Source organism: Juglans microcarpa x Juglans regia, chromosome 8D (assembly GCF_004785595.1).
Source record: "Juglans microcarpa x Juglans regia isolate MS1-56 chromosome 8D, Jm3101_v1.0, whole genome shotgun sequence".
In the NCBI taxonomy this organism is placed as follows: Eukaryota; Viridiplantae; Streptophyta; class Magnoliopsida; order Fagales; family Juglandaceae; genus Juglans; species Juglans microcarpa x Juglans regia.
The window spans coordinates 25,266,763-25,293,444 of NC_054608.1; the positions used below are offsets into that span (position 1 = coordinate 25,266,763).

Here is a 26,682-nt window from a genome sequence, read left to right on the forward strand (position 1 = left end):
TAAGTATTTTCCCAAAGAACTTTCGTGATTTAAATGTATTTTTACACTAACTCATTTTATCTGTGAACTGGTTGGTTATGCCGGACTGAGTCCAAGGAGTTCAGGGGTCGGATGGATTGTGGATGGAGTTGTTGTATGTTTGGTTTGCATTGTTGGTTATTGTTATGGCGTTGTTCATGTACATGGCATATTGCACGCATGATCATGTTTGTAAATGAAACTGAGTTTTCGTGTACATACATTCATGTTCATGTGTTTATTGAAAACTGGGTATCCATGTATTCATTTAAAAATTGGATTTTCATGTGAAATGATTCTGAGTGTGTTTGAAAAGACTGGATTGACTGGTTTGAGAAAAAGGAAAAGAGACTATAGGGATGGTGGTAAGCAGGGAAGGTGGTAGAGTCCCGTTTGCGATTTCAGCCTACGGTGCACGCGATAGGGATGGTGGTAAGTAGGGATGGTGGTTGTGTCCCGCCTGTGATTCCTGCCTACGGTGCACGCGGTAGGGATGGTGGTATAGTCTCGCCTGTGAGTCCCGCCTACAGTGCTCTGATTAGTATTCATTGTGTGGAAAGGAACTATAGGGATGGTGGTAAGCAGGGATGATGGTAGAGTCCCGCCTATGATTCTCGCCTACGGTACACGCGGTAGGGATGGTGGTAAGCAGGGAGGGTGGTAGAGTCCCACTTGCGATTCCCGCCTACAGTGTCCGATAAATGGTTTGTTTTGTGTGAATCATTTTCTGAGAAAATGACAGACTATATTTTTGGGCCAAAATGGGATTTTGGCATATGTTGGAAATAATCATTTTTCAGGAAAAAATGGTATTTTATGGCTAAGTGTATTTTGTCATATGAATGCATGTTGATTGCATTAATATGTTTTTATCTCGAGAGTTGTTTAATTTATACTTACCTATGGTACCATTTTATGGTATCGCAGATTTTGATGCAGATGAGGATGATGAACCTTAGCTTGGCTCCGTTGGCGGAGTGATCTGGGATTGCTCTTGTTTATCGAGATTCGTTTTTATCAATTATTTATATATTGCCTTTGTAATATATTTGGGATGACTGTATAACTTTTTAAGGATAATTTGTTTTGAATATTTGTATTTAAAATTCTGATACTTAGTTGACTTATTTAGATTATCAGCTACGATTTTTACATTGTACTTTTGCATGTTGCACACGCTTGGCACTATCGTTGGGATGCGTGACCTGTGTTTTCATCATCCCGATGTCACGATTCCTGTATTTTTTTGTACGTGGGAGTCAGGGTGCCACAGGTGGTATTAGAGCAGTTCGGCTCTGGGTAAACCCACATGTCTCTTAGGTGAAGTACTAAAAATTTTTATTTTTAAAGTTGTAAGTTAAATTATTTAATTTAAAGTATATTATTTTAATTGCTTTATTTATTTTATTTTATTGTGTTACTTTGTTTGTTTATTTATTTTATTTTATGTTACTTTATTTTGTTTAACTATGTTATTTTATGGTAGGCCATTTTAGTTGTCTCTAATATTTTATTGTGTACTGCTTCATTGTTTTCTTCATTTTTTCTTATGATATTTTATTGTTGGTTTTATTCTATTTTATTTTTGTTGTATTGTAGTATTTTAATTATTTTGCTACAGTTGTATTTTAATTTGCTTGAGTTGAAAGTGAGGTTAAGGTTATGCTATGTCAGGAAGATGATGTAATTGAAAATGTTATTGTTAGGCTTGAACATTTAGTGTAGTAGGCCTGAACTCTTGGCGATTAGTTTGTTTTTAATATCGAGACTTGAAGGGAACGGCATGGTCTGGGTGATCTCTTTGGAGAATAGGATAATTGAGGTTTTAGATTTTGTGGAGATATGACAGGGGGTTTTAGAATAGGAGGTTGTAAGTTCAACAAGCTTCAAGGTTAGATTTATGAGAAGTTTATCTAATGTTTGTGGCTCTATAGTTTTTAGGAAATAAGTTTATGGGATTTAAGGTGGTAGGTTCAACAAGCAATTAAGGGATTACTTAGATTAGAAGTTTTCGATCTTGCCAACCTTGATAAGCAATTTGATAATACTTGGGGTTTTAGAATTTACAAGTTTTATAAGGTGAATGTTTTAAAATTAAGGTCATCGATCTTGAGGATTTCGGGAAATGATTCTTATCTGGTTTAAGGTTTTAGAATTGCAGAGTTGAGGGTTGAATTATAATAGGATTTGAGTTCTTAGTGTTGTAGACTTGGTACGCTAGCTTGGTCTATTCTATCAATTGATTAGTTGGTAACCATTAAATTGGGATTGATCAGAGTTGAGTTACTGATATAAGAATTTTTAAGAGAGAACTTCTTTGGGAGATGGAAGGTAATGATCTAGTTTGTGTATGTTCTGAGAATTGAAGATGTTGATCTAGTTCAGAAAATGATTGTTTTTAGCTCGAGGTTAGTGACAGGTTGAAGATTTAATCCATATCAATTTTAAGGATAATAGATGGTGCGAACATAGGAAATGATTCTTGTTGATTTCGAGGATATAGGTCCAGATGATGGAAATGGTAGTGACGAATTACTTGCACGTTTGGAGGATTATTGGTTCTAGCTAAGGGTGCATGAGATCGATGCGTAGTAGTAGTGAGTGTGTATGTATTTCAGAGAGTACAGGGGTCCTTGTCTCATTTTTTACTTGGAAGAAGTGTCTTGGGTAGGTGTTGAAGATGAATAAATACAATAGTATTAAACTCAAGTGATTTTGGCTTTAAGTTTTTTTTTTATGAGTCGATCGGAGTGTGCAGTCGAAGTGGGTTACTCAATGGAATGATGGTTGGCAATAATTATTGTGATTATCTACATGAATTAATTGTGACTTGAGGTTACTTAAGAATTTTAATTTTGAGGTTATACTTTCTTTGGAGATTAAGCATCCAGTTGGTTGAATTAAGGACATTGTTATTTAAATTGAAGAGAGATTGATGGGTCGTCATGTAAGGTGTATGATAAGATTTTAGGAGTTGAAGTTTAGGCATCAACGGTGGATAACATAATCAAGTAGGTGAGTTAATAAAAGCACTAGGATCCTTGGGTGATTTGCATTGGCTTTTGGTGGATTGATAATTTGAGCAGTATGACTTGCCTTGAGGTTTAGTAGTGATGTGCTATTGAAAGAACTAGTCGTACTGATACTAGCTCATAGGAGTAGAAGTAGGTTGGTGAGTTACTGAGAAGGTTTCGATAACGTTTTGGTGAAGTCAATGATAGTTCGTAGTAAGTTTAGTCACTGCTAGATTAGATGTTATTAAGAATGTAAGGTGGTAAGAGTTTTCTGGTTAGTAGGTATAGAGTCACCTTGTACTCGATGGTGTCTTTTTATGAGGATATAAATTTTATGCATGTGGCGAATTATTAGAGTGCGCAGTAGAAGCGTGAAATTTGTGGTTATAGTTAGGAGTTCGGATTTTGTGCTGATCTTGAGGAATTAGTGGTGACTTGATTTTTTTTTTTTTTTAGATGATGCTTGTAGATGGAGATTAATCATTTGGTTGTGCAAAATTTGTTATTGATGGTTAACTTTGGAAGTGGTCATTAGGTTACCAAATGTAGAATTCTATGGAGGTTTAGAAGTTGTAGTATAGGAGTTGATTGAGGTTAGCACATATTATTGTATGGAGCTATTAATCATTGAAATTTATTGGATGTTGTATTAAGGTTCTTGAGGAAATGAGATTTTGGATAACATAGCCACCCTAGGAATATTGGACGTGAAATGCCATTGGAAGTCTAATGCGAGTATGATGGAATTGCCTATGGGAGTAGACTTGAGAGAGCATTACTTACGCTTTTGGGCGTTGGATCATTTTTGTGACCCAAGATGTGAGGATTGGACCTCATTTCTTTCCTTCCATTTTTCTCTTTCCTCTTTCTTCTTTTCTTTTATTTCCTTTCTTTCTTTTTTTCTTTCTTTCTCTGCCTTCTCCCGTGCGACACCACTCCCTCTCTCTCCCCGTGCGTTTTCGTCCATATCCTAGCCCGCCGCCGCCGCGCCGCCGTGGCCCTCAACGCCTAGCCCATTCGCTTCCCCACCGGCCGGCGACCACCTCCCTCCAGTCTCAACTCCTATCGCGCCGTTGTTAGCCTCCACGAACCATCCAAAGCCACGGCGTTCTCTTCGTCCGCGCCCCTCCACCGGCCACTATCTCTTCACCACTTCATCCTCGACCTCCTAGCAACCCAATGGACCCAACCCCAACTCTGATCCGTCACCCGTAAAGCCTATCTATCTCCTTTTCCGATTTGGACATCTTTGGCATAAAACCATCATTTGCGCCGCCACCCACGGCAAACCACCACTACCATTGGCTTCACCGACCTCTCTAAGCCCTACCCTATCAATTTTGGATCTTAGTTTGTCTCTATTCAAAAATGAGTATTTGAGACCCACGGCCACAGTACATTTTGCACTGTTACGTTGCTGTGTCGCCACCTTTTGCACCTCCGTGATCCTTCAAAAACTATAATATAGTATTGTAAGCATTTTCCCAAAGAACTTTCGTGATTTAAATGTATTTTTGCACTAACTCATTTTATCTGTGAACTTGTTGGTTATGCCGGACTGAATTCGAGGAGTTCGGGGGTCGGATGGATTGTGGACGGAGTTGTTGTGTGTTTGGTTTGCATTGTTGGTTATTGTTATGGCGTTGTTAATGTACATGGCATATTGCACGCATAATCATGTTTGTAAATAAAACTGGGTTTTCGTGTACATACATTCATGTTCATGTGTTTATTAAAAACTGGGTTTTCATGTGAAATGATTCTGAGTGTGTTTAAAACGACTGGATTGACTGGTTTGAGAAAAAGGAAAAGAGACTGTAGGAATGGTGGTAAGCAGAGATGGTGGTAGAGTCTCGCATGCGATTCCCGCCTACGGTGCACACAATAGGGATGGTAGTAAGCAGCTATGGTGGTTGTGTCCCACCTGTGATTCCCGCCTACGGTGCACGCGGTAAGAATGGTGATAAGCAGGGATGGTACTATAGTCCCGCCTGTGAGTCCCGCCTACAGTGCTCTGATTAGTATTTATTATGTGTGATAAATATTTATTGTGTGGAAAGGAACTGTAGAGATGGTGGTAAGCAGGGATGGTGGTAGAGTCCCGCCTGTGATTCCTGCCTACAATGCACGCGGTAGGGATGGTGGTGAGCAGGGATGGTGGTTGTGTCCCGCCTGTGATTCCTGCTTACGGTACACACGGCAGGGATAGTGGTAAGCAGGGACGATAGTAGAGTCCTGCCTGCTATTCCCGCCTACAGTGTCCGATAAATGGTTTGTTTTGAGTGAATCATTTTTTGAAAAAATGACGAACTATATTTTTTGGCCAAAATGGGATTTTGGCGTGTATTGGAAATAATCATTTTTCAGGAAAAAATGGTATTTTATGGCTAAATGTATTTTGTCATATGAATGCATGTTGGTTGCATTAATATGTTTTTATCCCGAGAGTTGTTTAGTTTATACTTACCTATGGTACCATTTTATGGTATCGCAGATTTTGATGCAGATAAGGATGATGAGCCTTAGCTTGGCTCCGTTGGCGAAGTGATCTGGGATTGCTCCTATTTATCAAGATTCGTTTTTATCAATTATTTATGTATTGCCTTTGTAATATATTTGGGATGACTGTATAACTTTTTAAGGATAATTTGTTTTGAATATTTATATTTAAAATTCTGGTACTTAGCTGACTTATTTAGATTATCCGCTGCGATTTTTACTGTGCACTTTTGCATATTGCACACACTTGGCACTATAGTTGGGATGCGTGACCCGTGTTGTCATCATCCCGACGTCACGATTCCCGTGTTTATTTGTACGTGGGAGTCGGGGAGCCACATTTCTCTTCACTTGCGCCGCCGTACGCAACCACCCAGGCCACCGCACCTCCACCACCTCACACCAACGACCACCTCTTGCAGTCCCAACCACCACGAACCTCCCTCTCCCTCTCCGTCGCACACACACAAACAACTCATAAAATGGGTTTCACATGAGTTCGGGCTCGGGGCCACCGACGGCCCTATTGCCAGCTTGCGTCCGTTCTACCTCCATAGAGCACCTCCCCTGACCACCGTGACTCCTCCCTGAGCACCTCTGAGCCAGCCAAGCCCTCCACCTCTCTCTCGGTCTCTCTATCTCGCCCTCCACCTGTCTCTCGCTCTCCACCTCTCATCCATCATCTCTCTCTCTCTCAACCCGGTTTAGATAATGTGTGGGAGATCTGCCTAATGGTTTCTGTTGAAAAGGTGGATAAAACGACTGATTTGATATCACTCTAAAAGATGGGTTTTTAGTTAAGAGTACTGCTTAGGCTACCGCTCGGCAGTAATAGTTCGGTGTGCTGTCGAGATAAAATTTATCTTTTTTATTTTATTTTTTTCTATTTTTAAATATTTTTTAAAAATAAAAAATATATACTAATATATTAATAATTACTTCTTTAATCAATAAATAAAAAAAATTAAATATATAAGCAGTCAAAATGAAAAGATAAAATGAGAGAATAAACTAACATTATTCTTTTAGGACTCGTTTATTTTCAAAGATAAGATGAGATGAGTCGAGATTAAAATTAAAAAGTTGAATAAAATATTTTTAAAATATATTTTTTAATATTATTTTTGTTTTATAATTTGAAAAAGTGGAATTGTTTATTTTATTTTGTGTGAAGATTTTAAAAAATTATAATGATGAGGTGAGATAAGATAAGATGTTTTCTAAAAATAATCGAGATCTTAGTTTTTGGACTCTATGAATAGTATTCTATAATTAACAACATCAAATCCCACGTGGTGTTATGGTAATTTTTCCTATTTTGAATTTGAAAAATGACCAAGTGCATGTTGAAACATAACATCATACACCGAAACATAACATCATACACCGAGGTAAATGAAAAGAGTAATGCTTCGTGTACGTATAATTTTAAATATAATATTATACATATTGAGTAACGATCTCATTTTATTATTTTTGCATTTTTAATATAAACTTTAAATTTTAAAATTTTTATAATTTTAATAATTGACACGTCAATACATATTGTTATCTGCATAAAATTGTAAATATAGAAATCATTTTTTTAAATAAAGAATTATGTTATTCATGCATTATTCCTGCGTGATTTTATGTTACAGTTTGTGTACGTAGCATGACTATGAATTTTGTACGTGGCTATGCAAATAGTTTAATCTTTAAATTTTGCCTAATAAAACTTAACTTATTTAGGCTACCACTTTTTTTAGGAAAATTATTTTATTGGATAATTATTCAAAATAAATTAAAATAAAATATTAAAAAAAAAGTATGAAATGAGCTGTCATAGTCTGATCACCTTCAAGATCGTGATATGTTTTCCGTTTGCGATGTCTACTACGACATCAATGAATATTTAAAACTGTAGTAAGAAGGGAACATTGAATCTGATTGCTCTTAGCTGTTAGGAAGATGTCTATTCCATGCTAAGAACAACTTTAAGAATAGAAAATGTTATCTGAAATAATATAAAACTATTGAAAAATTGTTTTGCTACATATAAGTTGATGTGTTAACATACTGCTTTTAGTATGGCTCATTATAATTTTTAGAAAAATCGAAACACCAATCATTTTTAGCATAACTAGTGTTGAAAACTTTCATAACAACGATATGTTAGATGTAACGTCTCAATGGAAGGTTCAAATCACATAGCTTATACTTCAAAAAAACTAGTTAATGATACAATTAGAACTCTATTAGAACCTTATAAAGAGCAAGAATTTCTCCTTCTCAAACAATGTGAGATCTCATACACCACCCATCCTTATCTATATCATATGGGGTATCGCATTAGAGGTGTAAAAAATAAGATTTATAAATAAGAAAATTTTTAATTTTTAATTTTTTTTTACTTAGTGATTAAGAAAGTATTTTTTTTAATGATGTTGTAATTTTTTAAAAAAAATTAAAGGAGATTAAAAAAAATATATGAAAAAAAAAACAAGAAATGCACTAATAAAAAAAATAAAATCTCTCGGGAGCCATCATTGGTGGCCATAGTGCTACCTGATAAATAAAGAATACAAACTTCAAATAGACAAGTTTCATACAAGCCATTTATAAAAAAGTATATCTCACTAATAAAAAATAATTTTTTTACACTTTTTTTTAGGTAAAATATACTTTTTTACAAAAACTTATATAAAACTTATCTATTAAAAATTTTTACAAATCATTTCTCATAAATAAATTCTCTTAAAAAAAAAAAAAAAAGGCGTTGCATGAACCATATGCTATCCTGACAATGGCACATGACTCCAGCATCATAGAGTGGAAACGCAAGGACGGATGGAGAGTCAGAGACCCATTGGTGAAAGACTATGCTACGCAATTTCACCAACCTTCACATATCATATTTTTTTAAATTTTTAAATTTTTAATTTTTAATTTTTAATTTTTGTTTTAGTTTATTCTTTTTAAACTAATTTAATTTTTCTATTCATTATTCATATATTAAATTTTTGATAAAAGAAAAAATAATAATAAAAATTAAAAAAAATAATGTATAGAAATTGTGTAAATAGTAAGAGGTTATATATGTTTTTTCTTGGTGAAACCCATAGGGCCGTATGGACCGGAGGCAGCATACAACTACTAATCAAACTTTCTTATTCATCTACATAAACAATACTTATCTTATGTAATTATTATAAATTTTTTAAATTTTTATATAAAATAAAATAAATAATTTAACTTTTTCAAATTTTAGAATAAAAAAAAATATATTAAAAAATTATTTTAATAATATTTTATTTAAATTTTAATTTTAATCTCAATTTATCTCGTTTCATTTACGAAAACAAACGGAACCTTAGAGTTTAAAAAAAAAAAAATACATACACACAAACACACTAATGGGGATACAAACACACAAAAAAAAAAAAAAAAACTTGTTAAGAAAATCTTTATAGGTATAGTTGTATCTAGGCTCCAACTTCATCTATGGATGTGCTAGCTACAAGCATTTGACAATGCTACATCCACCGAGGATCAATACAAAATGATTTCAATATACAAATATTAAAAAAATACTGATCGATACACTTTGTCGGTATACACTTTATAGAAGCTACCTAAGAAGTAGCTTTTGACCGAGAGAGAGAGAGAGAAGGGAATGCATAAAAAGCATTAATATTGGGTGTAGGTGAAGGTAATTAGTGCTCCCTTATCTCCATCTTCCTCCTCTATACATGACAAGATGTGCCATTGCCATCACATTTCAATGTCAATATATATTGGTCATTTTCTTTGGTACACATTAGCCCACGCATTCATGCAACATTTCCTACAGCTAGCTATCATCATGATTTCAATGTCATTTTCATTATCTCCACAATTATTGGTCTGTCACAATTCCTTGGTTGGGAGATTCATGGGCACCCTAGTAATGGAACTTGTCCTCAACTATTTGGGCAAACTTTGAAACTGTTAATATCTGTTTGGTTACTCAGAAAATTGCACAAATTGCATCACTTCATGCAAACAAGTTCGCGTACTAAATGCTGACATATAATGCATTTGTTTAATAAAATGGTATAAATTGAAAATAAAAATAATTCTTATGAGACAGATACCTTTCTTCTATTTTCAAAATTTTTCTTTTCAATAAAAAAAATCATGTCAGTGTTAATACACGATTTGATGTGCCAAATCGCTTATAGGCTCTTAATATATACCTTCTTTTTTTGGACTCTGTTGAGTTAGATTTTTTTATGCTATAAACAGTCATCGAGCTTAAAGTGTAAATTATTTGTAGAGAATTTACACTTTAAGCTTTAATTTATAAATGGTAGTAATATCACTATCTAGACTTGAATATCTTAAAGTTTTTGCTTTTACTTACAGTGAAAACACCGTACGTACTGTCGCCTATTAATGGAAAGGATAAGAATGGGAATAAGAACAAGTATTCCTTGTATAAGACATTTATTTGTTTTCTACTTAAGAGATGCGAACACAGAATAATTCTTCTAGTCAGTCACTATTTACTATATCATATCTTATATCTTATATCTTATGAAATAAAACTAAACTATCAAATATGAAGTATAGAAATAAATAATGACTGATATATTGCAAAATCCCAAAATAAAAACTTATAACGATAACAATAGAAAAGGTAAACCCTTTTGACTGAACAAGAAAAAAAAAAAAAAAAAAGAGGAAATAGTCAGCATGAAAATCTTCCATTGGAGTGAAGAGAATAATTAGGTCAGCATGTCAAGTTCTTCATAAGCTCAAAGAACCAAATAATGGGAATATCCACAGCACAAGAAAATGCTTTTTCTTTTTTTTTTCTGCTGCTCTAGGAACCCAACAAAGTACCTGGACGATACTCTGGCAACTTGCACTCAAAACTGTTGATTTTCCCTCATTTTCATAGACATTACAACAATACCATGTCTGCCACTTCAGAACTTCCTTTCAAAGATACTCTTTTTCCATTATCAGAGGTAGAAACAAGTTATAACTTTACGACCACCTGCTCAAGCAAAATGACATGTAGTTGGCATAGAATCAATTCCAATTATTCTCATTTGGGGAAAAAGAAAAGAAAAGAAAAGAAAAGAAAACCACTAGTTCTGGAAATTAAAAACAAATTAATCTAGTAACCAAAACAATTCTGTAAGAGTTTCAGGAGATCTTGATCTTCAAGCTGTACTTTCCAATCCTCTTCATTCACTTACAACGAGCCGAAAACATCGGAATGATTGATCACAGAATATAATCAAGAGAACACTTAAAACCTCAAAGCTAATCCTAACAGTAGAATGAAAATTTGAAGAACAAGAAATTACTAAAGTCTAATGCATAGTAAACTAAACAGAAAGAATATGATAAAAAAAAAAAAAGAAAAAAAGAATAGCTATTGTTTTCCATCTTAAGAATTTCATGAAGAACTGGCTTAGAATTTAAAGCTATCCAGAAGTTACTCCACACAAGATAGAGCACAAACAGAACAAAAAGAAAGACTTCTCTTGCTAAATGGTAAGGAGGTACCTGAAAATTTAAATCTCACTGCAAATTAATAGCAGAGAACATTATTTGAGGATTTTAAAGTTTAAAAGAAAAACAAAAAAGTAAGTGAAGTTTCAATAACAGCAAGCATTAAACTACAATCAAGCTCGAAAATAAGTCGAACTTGCTGAGGAACAAAATATCGCGCAACAATTGAAACAAACAAGCATCAAAAGTCCTAGAAAAAACTTGTCATGTTTATCAAACAACATAGTTATTTTTTCGTTTCTTCATATCATATCACAGTATTCATCATAATAAAATTGTGAGGTCAAAAGCAGTTTGATCATGCTCATCCTCATCATCTTAATATCAACCCTTCTCATGACAAAAATAGTTTGTTACCACCATATCTTAGGATGTTGCCACATACAAACACACTCATCTTGAAAGGCCACAAAACTGGCCGATTTCCCATAAATCATTCATCTCAAAACCTGCAGATTACTTAAAAATATATCACCACACAGCATAAAATGTTCTAAATTGCAAAAAAGGGTATATAAAAAATAAAAAAACTAAAAAAAAAGAGGCATCTACGAATACATCCGTCTATAAATCCCAATTCTTGCAAAATTACAATCCAAAAAAAAAAAAAAATCAATTCGAATATCTGATCATAGCTGGAGTAAAACAGATAACTCGGTAAGTAGAAATAGAATGTGGAATAAAAAACAACGGCTAAAACAATCAAAGCATGATTATGATTCTGTTCTGACAATACCCACATCGATTTGATAGATATAGTTCGATATAGTTCTACTTGCCGACAGCCTGTGCACTCCGAGATTAGTCGGGATGCTGTTCGGGATTAGTCGGGATGTTGTTTCCGGATAACCGGTGCCAATCAATAACAGATATAGCTCCACTCATATGTTCTTTAAGGCATGCAATTATTATAAATGTCTCTCATCATTTCGTTGCTAAGAAAGCAGTACAAACGGAAGAGGATTAAATTTTATAGTCTATATAGCTCTGTGCTCTTTCTATTTCCATGTAACGGAAATACACGAACCAGAACAAAGGCGGAATTAAATAAAGACCCATCCCCACACCTTTTCATACCGATCAGTATAAACAAGATATTAGTTTTATTTTGGTTTCCTTCAATTTCTCAGCAACCAAACAGAGAATACTATGAAAATAAAGAAATAAATGTAAAAAATGAGAGAGAGGGTGAGCGCTGGATGCAGAGGTTTATCGACCGATTCATGTTTTGTGTTAATGTCACAACAAATTCTCAGGAAGAGGTCGATGAACCGCTGCCTCCAGTGACTTCAGCCCGACACTGACAAAATAAACACAAATGAAAAATCTACAACAGAGAAAAAAAAAATACTATTTTGCCTGTATTTTCTTGACGACAAAGAACAAAACATAACAAAAAACAAAGACTTGAAAGCAGAAACTAACAGCTGGATCAAACGTGAAACCTCGATACCACAAAACACACCAACAAAATAAACAAACAGAGAACAGTACTAACGAGCAATGGGGTCAAACAGCACAGATCTGAACACACCAAAGAGATCCCATGAAGAGTAAAAAGGCAAAGAGCTGAGTCGCCCCTTTAGCAAAAATCCTAAATCGCATCTACATATAGAGAGAGCAAGTGAGTTGAAACCAGGAATCTTAGGAGTCATCGTTACCGTACGTCTCTCTCTCTCTCTCTCTCTCTCTCTGCGCTTTGCAAAGAGAGTGACACAGAGTGACTTTTTGAGGTTGCCTTTTTTGTTGTATTACGTATTGCGAAATTACGATCTTCAGTTCTTCACACTCCAACTCCGTTCAGTCGAGCGTCACGAGGAGAATTTCACCCCAAAAAAAAAAAAAAAATCCTTTGAATAAAACAAAAACAAAAGAGAAATATATTTCACGTAACGACGGTCTAACTGTCGCACAATTTTAAAAAACATAAATAAATACGAAATTTATATAGAAAAAAATAATTTTTTAGAGCAATGCTTTTGATTTTTTTTCATTCATTTTTTTTATATTCTTAAAAAAAATTTAAAAAAAAATTCACAAAATTACTAAAAAACACTTCCTTAATCACTAAACAAAAAAATATTATTGAGATCCAACATTCATCTTCGTATGGTTCATAAATCCATCTCAACTCATCATTACAATTTTTTCAAATTTCAATACAAAATATAATAAAAAATTCAACTTTTTCAAATTTTAAAATAATAATAATATTAAAAAATAATATTCTATCAATATTTTATCATCTCAACTTAACTCAACTCAACTCAGTTCAACATCCAAACGCAGCCGTAACTCTAACATTTTTTAATTTCTTAATAGTAGACCACATTTTTTTTCTAAAAAATTACGTAGTGTTGTGCACTCTACAACTATATCTAGTATTACTCATTTATATGTTTTGAATTTATATATAATATTATTCAAGAAAATATATTTAAATTAATCATCTAATATTAAGGGAATGATTCAAACTATTTCAAAAATTAAATTAATAATCTATTTGGAGAATCTTATAATTTTGTAAATAATATTGAAATAGTTTGAATGAACATATTTTATTGGGTTTGTAAAAATTTTATTAATTTTTGTGTTTTATTTTAAAATTTGTAAAAGTTATATTGGATGATGAGTAGATGAAAATGTAGAAAATCTAATATTGAAACATATTTTATGTTTGAGTAATATTTGAAAATTAAATTACGAGATTTTGAAAATTCTGAGAATTATTTACTTATCCAAACAAGCACTAAGTTTTCTCAAACTAAATAAATTCACTTCAATTATAAAAAAATTAAAAATATATATTTTTTATATTAAACAATGTGATAGATAAATTATGCTACATACCAATAAAAAGTAAAAATTATTAATATTTTTATGTTAATTGATATGAAATACTACCGTAATGATATGCTTGGTACGTCAATAAAGTTGTAAAAAAGAATCTCTCTACTATATTTTTTCTTTGGATCAACCATTTTTAATTATATTTAATTAACGTCTCTCAGCTTAAGTCATCTTTATTTCACTATTTTAGAAAATCTCTCAAATTACATCACATTAAATAATAAGACAATTTAATATGAAATTAATATAATATTACTAATGATTAAACTTGAATGGATGGCTCAGCCACCGCTTCTAACTCCCGATAGGAGCTACCGTTAGTCTTAAGATTTTTTTTTTTTATTACTTTTTCATATATGTATTTTTTAACACTTTTAAATATTTTTTAAAAAAATAAAAAATCACAATATTATTAAAAAACATATTTTTTAATCACTAAGTAAAATAAAATATTAAAAAAAAATGAGAGCGGGAGCTACCCGCGGTAGCCCTCAGCAGGAAGTGTATCATTTCCCAACTTGAATACATATGGAGAGATCCATACAATCAGCAACATATGTCAAAAAAATATTTTCTACTTACATTATTTATTTATTTATTTTTCATTCCACACCTTATATATAATTAATTATTAAATAATAATTTCAAACTACGATATATATATTTTTTCTTTTTTTGTCAAAATTTTAAAGCTTCAAATAGGAGATAAACATATAAAATAAATTCTATAATATTTATTATTGTTAATTATTTCAAACATCATTGAATGAGAAATAAATATTTTAGGGCCATACTTTTTCTTGTTGGATTTGAATCCTTAAGAGTTATTAACCAAGTTTAAAGTGGTAGAGATATCGACAAATGAAGTGAATTCTACTTCTTTAATGTTCAATAAATTTTGAGTTATTTTATTTTCAAGTCGATAGGTAGAGTATACCGTTGTCCACATTATTTGTAAAATTTAATTAGTAAGTTTTAAATTTTAAAATTTCTATTTCATATCAAATTATATAATGTGAAGTACTTTACTAGATGTATTATTCACATGGAGTTATAAAGGCCTTTAAATAATATTATATTTTTATAAATTGAATTTTTCATAAATTTGACGAGATGTATCTATTTTTTCGCTTTAAATCTTAGATCTCGTTTGTTTATATAGTAGATGAAATAAAAGTTAAAAGTTTAATAAAATATTGTTAGAATATAATTTTTTATATTATCTTTATTTTATGATTTGAAAAAATTAAATTATTTATTATATTTTATATAGAAGTTTAAAAAATTTATAATAATTAGATGAGAATGTATAGTTTATAAAAATAAACACGACCTTAGACTTCGATAAAATAAAAAATAAAAAAGGGTAAAAAATTTCCAAGTCTTTCCTATTTAAAAGCTCGATCCGAAAAAAGCTCTCAACTTTCCTAAAAAGTAGATATAGTTACGCGGATTCTAATCGTTAATTAAGGAAAGTGAAAACCAAGGACTGACATGTCACATGCAATGGTCAAAGGGCCGAGTGTGTAGTGCCGTTACGTTAATTTTTATTATTATTATTATAATTTCTTTTATGTCTGTCGGTGAAGTCAAGAAAAAGAATATCAAAACAAAATCCGCTTTTTTATTTTTTATATGTTTGTATTTGTAATGCTGTGGTGTCGGAAAGATTGTCAATGATATTTGAAAATTTTTATTTAATAATATATTTAATAAAATCTATGGAAAAATAGAGTATTTTTTACTTTCAATCATTACTATTCAAAATATAGGCTTTACTTAGACATAAATATAAAGCAATCGAGAAATTTAAAGAATACAAAATAGTTGTAGAAACCCAGTTGGATAACCTAGTTAAAAATCTAAAAGTGATAGAGGAAGTGAATTTAAAGTTTCGAATGATTTCTATAAATTAAATAGTTTAAAACATATTTATATTGTACCATATAAACCTTAACAAAATGGAATTGTAGAAAGATGAAATAAAAATTTATTAAATATAACAAGATTAACGATGTCATATGCTGATCTACCAACACATATTTGAGAGAAAGTATTGCCGACTGTAGTGTACATATTAAATAGAGTTGAAACCAAAGCAAAATATATTGCACTTTACTAGAGATAGACGGGCCATAAATCAGACTTAATAAAACTCAAAATGTGTGGTTGTAAGGCACAAATGCTTATCCCAATGTAACTAAGAAATAAATTAAAAAGTAAAACTTAGAAATGTAGGTTTATTAGGTATGTAGAAATCATAATTGTTTATCAATTATATCATTCTGATAGAGGATTGATCGAAAATATGGATGTTATTTTCTTAGAAAATACAAACTTAATTACTCTAGTTGATCAAATAGATTTGTTGAATGATCATGAAAATCAACAAATTTCTATAAAATTTGACAATAAAAATTCTGACGTTACTGGAAACAGAGTAATGGAAATAAAAGAAAGCCTGATCAAAACCAATCCTCAAGAATTGATGCTGGAGACAATGGGAGTAAAAGAAACAAACGGCCATCAGTATTATTTCGAGATCATTATGCTTTTAATATTAGCATTGAATATTTAAAAAATGATCCTGAAACTTGTTCTGAAATAATCAATTGTGTTGATCCAGATAAATGGCTTGGAGCCATGAAACATGAATTGAGGGAGTTAACAAAACTTCCAAATGGTAGAAAAATTATTAGTTGCAAGTGAGTTCTTAAAAAGAAGTTTAATGCTAGTGAAAGTTTGGAAAGATATAAAGCAAGATTAATAGCCAATGGATTCACTCAACAACTAGGTGTAGACTTTATGGATACATATTCGCTTGTGGCAAAATTTAATGGATTCACTCAACAACTAGGTGTAGACTTTGTGGATACATATTCGCTTGTGGCAAAATTTAATGGATTCACTCAACAACTAGGTGTAGACTTTGTGGATATATATTCGCTTGTGGCGAAATTTACATCCATAGATAATCATGTCTATAGTTGTAAAAATGAATTTAGATTTACATCAATTAGATGTAAAGATGTAAAAATAGTTTTTCTTAATAGTAAATTAAAATAGGATATCTTTATGATTCAACATGAGGGATTCCAAATTGAAAGATATGAAGAAAAAGTCTACAAATTAAAGACATCATGTATGGACTTAAGCAATTTTCAATACAATGATACTTGAAATTTCACCAAAACAATTTTGGAAATTAGATATAAAACAAGTTCACTAGATTACTGCATATATATATATATATGAAAAAATGACAGTAAAATAACAGTATTATCATTATATATATATATATATATATATGATATATTGTTGGTGAGTAATTTTTTGGATATGATGTGTAAAACAAAAGAAGTTTCAAAATCTAAATTTGAAATGAAAAACATGAGTGAGATGATCAATGTTCTTGATATAAGAATTTCAAGAGATAGGAATGCAAAAATTTTATATTTAGATCAAGAAAAATATTTAGACAAATTGTTTAGAAGATTTGTTATGAAAAATTGTAAATCTTGAAGTATACTTGTTTGTAAAGTGCATACTTTTTTTAAACAAGAAACAAATGAGATGTTTAAAATTTCCTATGCTCAAGCTGTGGAAAGTCTCATGTATGCATTGACAAGTACGAGACTCGATATTCGTTATGCAGTAGGTTTGGTAAGTAAACATCAATCTAATCCAAATAAGGAGCATTGACAAGCAGTAAAACGTATATTAAGATATTTATAAGGTACCAAAAATATGAAATTGTACTTTGGAATAAGTGATCTAGAATTGATTGGCTATAGTGAAGCTGATTTTAGAAGTGATGTAAATGATGAAAAATCTACAAATGGACATATTGGATGAAAAATCTTAAATTTGGATACATCCATTGAACTAGACAATGTGTTTTGAGATAACTAGTCTGTCATCTCATTAATAAAAAGTAGAGCACAGAGTTCTAAAGGAAAACATATTGATGTGCATTATCACTATATTTTAGATATAGTGGAAAGATGTAAGGTTAAAATTAATTTTGTTTCCTTAATTGAGTTGGGAATGTATTCAATGACAAAGAGATTGTTTTTGAAGAAATTCAGAGAATATGTGGCTAAAATTAGGCTGAAAATACCTGAGTAAAGTAATCATATGATTAACATACATAACCTAGAAAATTTTGGGAATGCCTAGATAAATGAAGTTATGAGGAATTACCTAAATAAATGGTTAGTTATTTGTAAAGTAACTGATAAGGTAATTAAAGAAAGCCTTAAGAATGGCCTTTAGAGGAAATACTTAAATAAAAGTTCTATGCAAATCGATATATGTTTTATGTATTCAATGTAAGTCATCAATTGTGACAAGAATATTTATTTAGTCACAGATAATTGATATCGTTCGCTAAGGATATATTGAACAGAAGTCACCCCTAATATGTGATTAGTGGAAGAACATATAATAAATGGTGTGGTAAGATAAGATAATGACAAAAGTGTGTGCACGTAAATATTTGTCATGCTCTGATGCCGATCTGTAGGAGTTGCAAATAGGAGTTGAGTTGTGAAAAATTTATATTAATACCAAGATAAAAATACTCAACTATATAAGTCACATTTGTTGTGTGTTCAAGTGGGAAATGTTGTCTCACGGGGGTAACCACACCAAACGGTGCACCCCATTGAATTTGCATCCTCCCCTTAATGATGTTTCCCAATGAGGTGTTGGTTCAGGAAATGTCCAGATATGCAACTGTTTGATTGAGTCAAATAGATTTTGCCCTTTCCAACTAGTGTTTGTGGTCTCTAAATAGGGATCAAGGGTGCACAATCAAAGAATTTCCAATTTCTTTGTCAAACACCAACTTTTGGGACAAACACTCTAATGAGATTGTCATTAGTTTTGTGAAAAACATCCAACAAATCACCTTAGATTGGAAGATTGCTCCTATAATCAAGGATCTCATGATGATCATCAACAATTCAAAAGAATTGACAGCTAGAAAAATTTATAGAAATGACAATTATGTTGCGCACAATATTGCAAAATGGGCAGCTTCCAATAGTATTATTGGTAGCATCCCCATGCCATTCATCCAGCTCCCTTGACCCGAACTTTATTTTTAAACCACTGTGAATCTAGTTATTTTTGCTTGTATTGTATTATATTTTGTCCAAAGAAAAAAAGAACACTTTTATCTAGCCTGAAATTTCCCTACAAATGTCTATCAAGTGTGTTTGTGAGTTATTGCAAGAGTAATGGGAAATGATTTTAAAGTTTTATGGGATCCAAGTTCCGCATAATCTATTTGAAAAAATGTAGGCCACACCTCATACAAAAATATTCACTTTTTCATGAGTGGCCACACTATTTAAAGGAACGGCACAAATGTTGCATATTCTAACAATGTACCAAGCATTACTCTTATTTGTAATATTTTGAGTTAGACTTGTACTTATTTGTAATATTTTGAGTTAGACTTATATTGTGAAAAATTATTAGATGGATTGTCTTAAAAAAACAAATGAACAAGATCTACTCATTTAATTTTTACAATCGATTTTGTCGCATCTAATAATTTTTTTGAATAAATTTATTTACAAATCCTTTTATTAACATACCAACTACATTACTAATGTAGGGACTGTCACATTAGTTTACATAAAAATATTTGCACTTTAACTTTTCTATGAATATAATGGGTCCCAAAATAAATAGTGTAAATAATGTTATTCTTTTCTATTTTCCAAATGTAAACCAGATTTTAATATTCTCATGTTTGATATATTTGGGTAATGGCATAAGCTTGTGCATAAATAGGGCTCGTTCGAGCTCTTAGAGTTAATAACACAATTAATCCCATTATCGATCAATTATTAAAGTAAATTAAATGAGAATTAAGAGTGAGAATTTAATAAGGATGCGGGATGGGTACCCATACCCAGTCCGCCAGCATCGGGCAAGTGGACGGGAAGGCGCCCACCCGATAAATAAGACAGGGGTAGGTGCTGAGTAGGGCGCTGCCCCCGCTTGAGTTTTACTTGCCCACCCGCTCGCCCATTTATATATCTATATAAAGCAGTTTGACACATCAAACTGCGTACCAACACTCACATAGCTTTTTTTATTGAAAAAAATAAAAGAAAAAAAATTTTGAGAGAAAAAGAATGTCCTCTATCTCACAAAAATCATTTTTGTCTTCAATTTACACTGTTTCATTAAACGGATGCCTTACATTTAACATCGGTAGGCAGTTTGATGCGCGAAGTAGTTTACAAGAAGACTTTTCCATCTATATATATATATATATCATATATAATAAAAAAAATCCCTAACTATAAATAGGGTAATCTCTCTCTCTCTCTCTCATTTCTCTCATTCTCCTCGCTGTCCTCCCTTCCTCTCCCCTCTCCCTTCCTCTCTCCTCTTTTCTTCTCTCCCTTCCTTTCACGCCTTTCTGGCCTCATAGTTTACCATCCTCTCTTCTCTCTCATTTCTCTTCTCATCTTCCTCTCCTCCCTTCTCTTAGCCTAGTTTCTTTCTCTGTTGTCATGGGTCATGGTCAAACTACAATATACGATGTTAAGACAATGGTTGCCACCAAAGATCTATAAATTAAAGACTCACGACTCTGATCATGAGTCTATAAGTTTTTTGACCCATGGTTGTAGCTGTGGCTTGTCGGTCTGTGCACAGATTTGGAGGTCTGTGCAATTTATTGGGTGGTTGCGATTTTTTTTATGTATATGCAATTTTGTTGAATTTTTTATGAAAATTTTATTTTCAGTTGATGTGGCCGAATGGTGATGGCATCAATCCACCACCAACACAAGCAGATGCGGACAATCACCCCACCCAATTGAGAACAGGGTGCAGGGGTCGATTTGGTCACTCCACCCAAACAGGGATGGGGTGTGGGATGGGTGGTAGGGCGGGTAGCACCCCTATAAGTTTAACAAATCTATTATGGAGTCATTATTCAAAAAGGTGATAGTTACAATATTAACTAGAATTATTTTGATGTATATGGTATTAAATAGCTCTAATGGTTAGTCCACCGTCTTATTTTTTTTTTTTTTTTTTTTTTTTTTACATTTTAAAAGTTGAAATAAGGTCATTTAATTTTACTTAACTATTGATCCACAATAAAAAGTGTATAAAAAAAAAAAAAAAAAGAGGAAGACATGTATAAAGATTTGAGCAGTGCTACTCTGCTGTCTGAGTAGCACCGCTCATTCCACTAGTTACTTTTATAATTTTTTTTTATTTTTCTATTTATATTTTTTTAATATATTTAAATATTTTTAAAAGATAAAAAAAATACATCAATACACTTAAAATTACTTCCTTAATCATTAAATAAAAAAAATTAAAAAAATTTATTTTTTACCAAACGGTCAAGTTTGGTGGACATAGTAGCTTTTTCCTAAAGATTTATGTAGTCGAGTACTAAGGTCTAGGTTCATGGGTTTTTGGGGGGAGAAATACACTATATTTAATGATTTTACAAGCTCTTATAATATAATCACACCTTGGCGGGTTAATTCAATTGTAATGAAGGTGGAATGAATGAGAGGTTGAAGGAGATGAGATCTTGGTGTGTGAAGTACCCATGCCTTCGTCGTGCATTTTCCTTTTCTACAACCGTCTCATTACTTTATACCACTTCCTTAGGGTCTGTTCCCATATCCAAATGAAGCCTCAGTTAATCCTTGAGTCAGCTTTATATTAAGAATAATGTTACTATACTTCTTTAATTTGTTTTCTCATTTTAATAGTTCATTCATTTATTTTTTAATAGTTAAGGAAGTGACTATTAGTATATTTATATATTTTTTTATTTTTTAAAATGTTTAAAACATATTTAAAAAATATATATAATTTATACTAGATGACACACAAAATAGGCACGTGCAAGTGGTAGAGTATCACCACTCTTATATTAATTATGTCATTTCACAACTGAAATTCAGGCCTTTTGTCTTTTCCTTTCTGTTTTCCTTCTTCTATTAATATGGGCTTACAACATGCCTTGGGCCCTTAGTTGGGCCTATTAAGATGGTGATTTTTATATGCAACATAATACATAACACTTTAATTTCCTATAATCTCTCACGTACATAGCTTATTAGAGCCCTAGCTATATAGAACTTTGTAGCGTAGACCCATATTTGCTTATAAAAAAATCGTTAACTTTGAGAAAACAATCAAGCAATTGTCTATCCAAGAGAGATCACTAGGCCCAACCTTTTAGTGGGTAGATCCTTTTTGGATCAAATAAATAGTGTACATGGCTAGAGATATACCAAGTTTTAGGTCTCGATTGGTTACGCAGTTTAAATGAGATGAGATAAAATAATATATTTCATTGAAAATTAAATAAAATATTAATATAATATTATTTTTATTTTAAAATTTGAAAAAGTTGAATTGTTTATTATATTTGTGGGTGAATTTAATAAAATTATAATGATTATATGATATGAGATTATATGAGATATTTTGATTTTGTATAACCAAACCAGCCCTTTGTGAGCATCTGTCGTCAAGCAGCCTGCCTTTCTTTTACACGATGATCTGATTCCAAGTTTATACTAAGGATAACAAAACGTCATTAATTAGTTGCACTTAAGTAGCTAAGTTAATCTTAATTTACATTATATCGTTACTTACCTAATTTTTGCAGCCTGAAAGTTTTAAAATTTTTTTATTGGCATTGGATATATCAGAATAAAGTTTCGAGTTTCAACTAATTTTGATAATTCCCACAAATGAACATCAGTTAATTCAATAAAAAATTTGCGATCATTCCTAAAATTTATTTACACTCAAGATGATTCGAATGTTAGTCATGAAGAAATTTATGAGTTTAACATATTGCTTGTGGAAGGTTTTGGATATGATTATAAAGAATGATTAATCCTCTCTTGTAGAACCGATTTTATAAGATGAATTAGGTTCATGAATTTCTTCCGTTAGAGCGACCATACTCCTAAGATCAAAACTCTTACCACTCAGTATTCGGCCTAGAGATTAGCCTTAGTTGTAATTATTTAGGGAGGTATGCGCTCAGCCTGATCATGACTTGTTTCTGATCTTGATAACTTACAATGGCAAATGTTTCTTTTTCCTTTTTAAAGCTTAACTTATGGGGAAAGAGGTATTAAGAAAGAAACAAGGACCAAACTTTCACGTGGAATTCACTTTAACAAAGGAATCTCACTCTTCTTTTATTTTTCTTAACAAAGGGAAAGACCACTTTCTGTCAAAGGCCATGCAATTGCAAGCATGCAAACCATCTCAAAAGCAAAAACGGATAAAAAGTCTCTCCCTTAATATATAGCCCTTGCTTTACATGTTGTCTTCCACTCATGCATTCATGCACTTATGGACATGGTAAAGAAGCAAAAACCACTTTATCACAGAGAAGTACTTCTCAATATATATATATATATATATATATATATATATATATATATATGAATGTATTTCCATCAAACAGAGCTGTTTCTACTTCAACTCAGCACGAGAATGGCAACAACATCAGCATCACTGCCTGAGCAGCAACAGCCAGCTGGGGAAACCCTGATGACTCCTGAAGTTGCATCAAGCAGCAGCAGCAGTAGCAGTGCTTGGCATTCTTCTGGGTCTCTTGGCCCATTCTTTGTAGTGATGTCAGTTCTAACAGTTCTTGCTATTATTTCGTGCTTGCTGGGAAAGAGGTGTACAAAAAGGGCAGCTTCTCCCATGGAGAGTATCGGAGACAGAGATTTCTTTGGGTGGGTGAAGCGGAAGTGCAGGCCGCGGTGTATATCCGGCGATGTTGAAATTGGAGCAAAGATTATGGGATTTGGCAAAGAGAAAAATGGTGTCAACGTTAAAGATGGTGAGAATCAATTACCTCCCCTATAGGCTTGATTATTGATGGTGGGTTTATGCAATCTGCATGCGTGGAAATAATTTCATATTCAAGCTGCTGTAACATTCCCTTTTTTTTTATTATTTAATTTTTTTTTTTTAAGGGAGTTGTAAGATCAGACTTTTTGGTTTTGTTTAATTTGTACCTTGATTCATATATTTGAATATATTTTTGCATATGTATGCATGCATGCATGTCACTCTCAAAAGAGATTTCGTAAATCATAAAGAGAAGAACAAAGAAAAAAAGATACCACCAATTAATGTTTATTTAATGAGAAATGTTTTAATTAACTTTGCATAAATTTTATAAAAATAAATTTATAAATTAACAAAATTTGACGTGATAAATAGTATATTTTTATAAAAAAAAAAGCTGGTCAAAAAAAGGCTATAACATAATTGAAGATTTTGGAGTCTGCATTATTTAATGAATTCTGTAATATACAATTATTTTTATATATTTTATAAATAATTAGTCAAATTAATTATTTTATATTAAAAAATAACGTAACCAACCACAATGGATTGCGTATTGCAAGAATACGCAAACTGATTGGATATAGAAATTTTGTAAATTTTGTTATTTAGCCGCATGAGTTGAGAAAAATTAAAAATTTAGGTGGGACCCTTTGCTGACTGTTTGGAGATGGATCCAGCCCCACATGAGCTGTATGTATGAATGGAACCTGGCTGACAGTATTAATTTTACTTTTTTTCAATGTGTATTATTCTTTGGCATGATGGAGCCATGCATGCCCATTCAATATGGATGGAGTACTTCTGGATGGATTACTTCTTAATTTACAAGCTTTTTATATAAAAAGAATAACTTATAACCGGTGTCTCCTATCAAACTTATATATCAAAGACCAATGCCAGCTTGCCACGTCAGGAGATCATGAGTGAAATGTTGACCGCATAAACAGAGAATAACTCTCTCACTCTCTCTGTCTCTCTCTCTTTTTGCTCTCTAACTCTCTCTTTCTCCTGAGCCTCTCGAGAAAATCCAAACCCTCACACTACCTCGCTCACTTTCTCTGTCTCTCGATCCGAAAGATGGAGACCATGTGAGTATGCAGTTGTTCTCTACACATGTGAGTGCTGAGTCGAGAAAACTGCAAATGCATAAAAAAACTCTAGTGATTCTTCAAGTGTTGAAGGCAGCCTATGATAAATCAGAGTGCTTAAGGAGCGCAAAATTTAAATGAATAAAAAACAAACGGCATGCAACTAGAACATCCAGAGTCTTGAACTCAACACCAAACTTACTAGAAAGTAGACCATCCCAAATTCGAAGGAGCACCTTTGATCCACCATATGGACTTCAAAAATCTCAATTTACTGTGACAAAAAATCATGAGTTCTAATGACTAGGGATAGTGCAAGCAGAAGATACACTTCAATATGGAAAGACAAGACACAACCATAAACATATCAACAACAAAGCAGAAAATAATACATTTAATCTTGCATGGAATATTTGCTTCCTGGCCTAAAACAAGATCGACTCTGTGACTCCTATACCATTATTATTATTTTTTTGACAAAAACAAATTAAAGATCAATGAAAACGACTCACGCGGATAGAACCAAACACGCAAAGGCTAAAACAAAAGGGCAAAGTGGACACAAATATAGATATAGATGCAGCATACCTCTAATAAAGAAAATTCCTCTTTGTTTTTGTTTTTTTACTTTTAAAAAATAAAAAGGTAGTGAAAAACTGAAAATGTGTTTGGATTGCTTGTTGAAAAAAGAAAAGGAGAGAGAAAAAATATAAGGTAAAGACCGAAAGGACGTGGGAGCGGGACTGAACGGCGAGAGCAAGGGGATGTCTTCCATGACAGATATTAGAAATTGCAGGTCACATGGTTATATTTTCTTGGCCACTGTTTGCTTTTTGGCCTCAGTTTGCTTTCTTGAAGATCGAAGGAGAGATAGAGGGAAGGAGTGAGAGAGATTAGGGATTTGGATTTCCAGATCGAAGAAGAGAGAGTGCTTCGAGTGACAGCGGGAGGATTTCGGGAGAGAGAGAACTTTGAGTGGGAATGAGAAGATGTAATCCCCTGCTATGCGTCTCCAAAGTGAGAATTGAGGAAGGTTTACGTGGCAGCTTTTTATTGGTCTCCGATAAAGCCACTTTATACAAAACACCGTTCAGAAGCGTTTCCGTTATATAAAAGCAAGACCATTTATTACCTTGATTGTTTTGCAATAAAAGGAATTGAATAATGTATGAGGAATGCTATTTATCATCCTGATTTTTATCATCTTCTCATAATTTTATGATGTAGCATTAGATGATTAAATACTATTTATTATATTTTATTTGTGAATCTAACATCTAATGTCACATCATGGGATGGTGAGAGGATAATGAAAAAAATAATAATGAATAGATTTTTTCTTCTTCATTTGCCAGAATGTTGATTGAAATTAAACCCTCAGCTCTCATGATTCTGAATTTCAAATGCCTTATTGTTAAGGATATAATAAATAATAAAACCCTACATTTTTTTATTATTTTAAATTTTTAAGACAATTGATGATTTCACATGTTATCATAGCAAAGATCTGAGTTTAAACTCTAACTCTATATTTAACTCATTAGTTAAATATTTCACGTGTCGAGTCTACTTATTAGTTTTGCCACCTCACTTTGACTGTTTGTGTATTTTATTTTTATATTTTTTTTTTATTAATAGCTAAGGAAAGTGACTACTAGTAAATTGCATATTTTTTATTTTTTAAAATTTTTAAAAAATATTTAAAAGAAAAAAAAAAAGGATGCAATTGCACTAGTGGTAACTTTGATGGAGCAAAATTATGGGATTGAGAAGTAGCACCC

At 32.1% G+C, this 26,682-nt stretch overlaps 1 protein-coding gene and 1 long non-coding RNA gene across 2 annotated transcripts; one reads left to right on the forward strand and one right to left on the reverse strand.

Annotated features, from left to right (window-relative positions):
- Window positions 1-10,237: 10,237 nt before the first annotated feature.
- Window positions 10,238-12,864, reverse strand: LOC121243553. The gene is made up of 2 exons (XR_005936177.1): window positions 12,740-12,864; window positions 10,238-10,554 (listed from the first exon to the last, which is right to left on the reverse strand). It is a non-coding gene; the product is annotated as an uncharacterized LOC121243553 (long non-coding RNA).
- A 10,470-nt stretch (window positions 12,865-23,334) lies between these two features.
- LOC121243202 lies at window positions 23,335-24,096 on the forward strand. Its single transcript, XM_041141282.1, has one exon. It carries the CDS (start codon window positions 23,397-23,399, stop codon window positions 23,823-23,825), a length of 429 nt encoding a protein of 142 aa, XP_040997216.1. The 5' UTR covers window positions 23,335-23,396; the 3' UTR covers window positions 23,826-24,096.
- The last annotated feature ends 2,586 nt before the right edge of the window (window positions 24,097-26,682 follow it).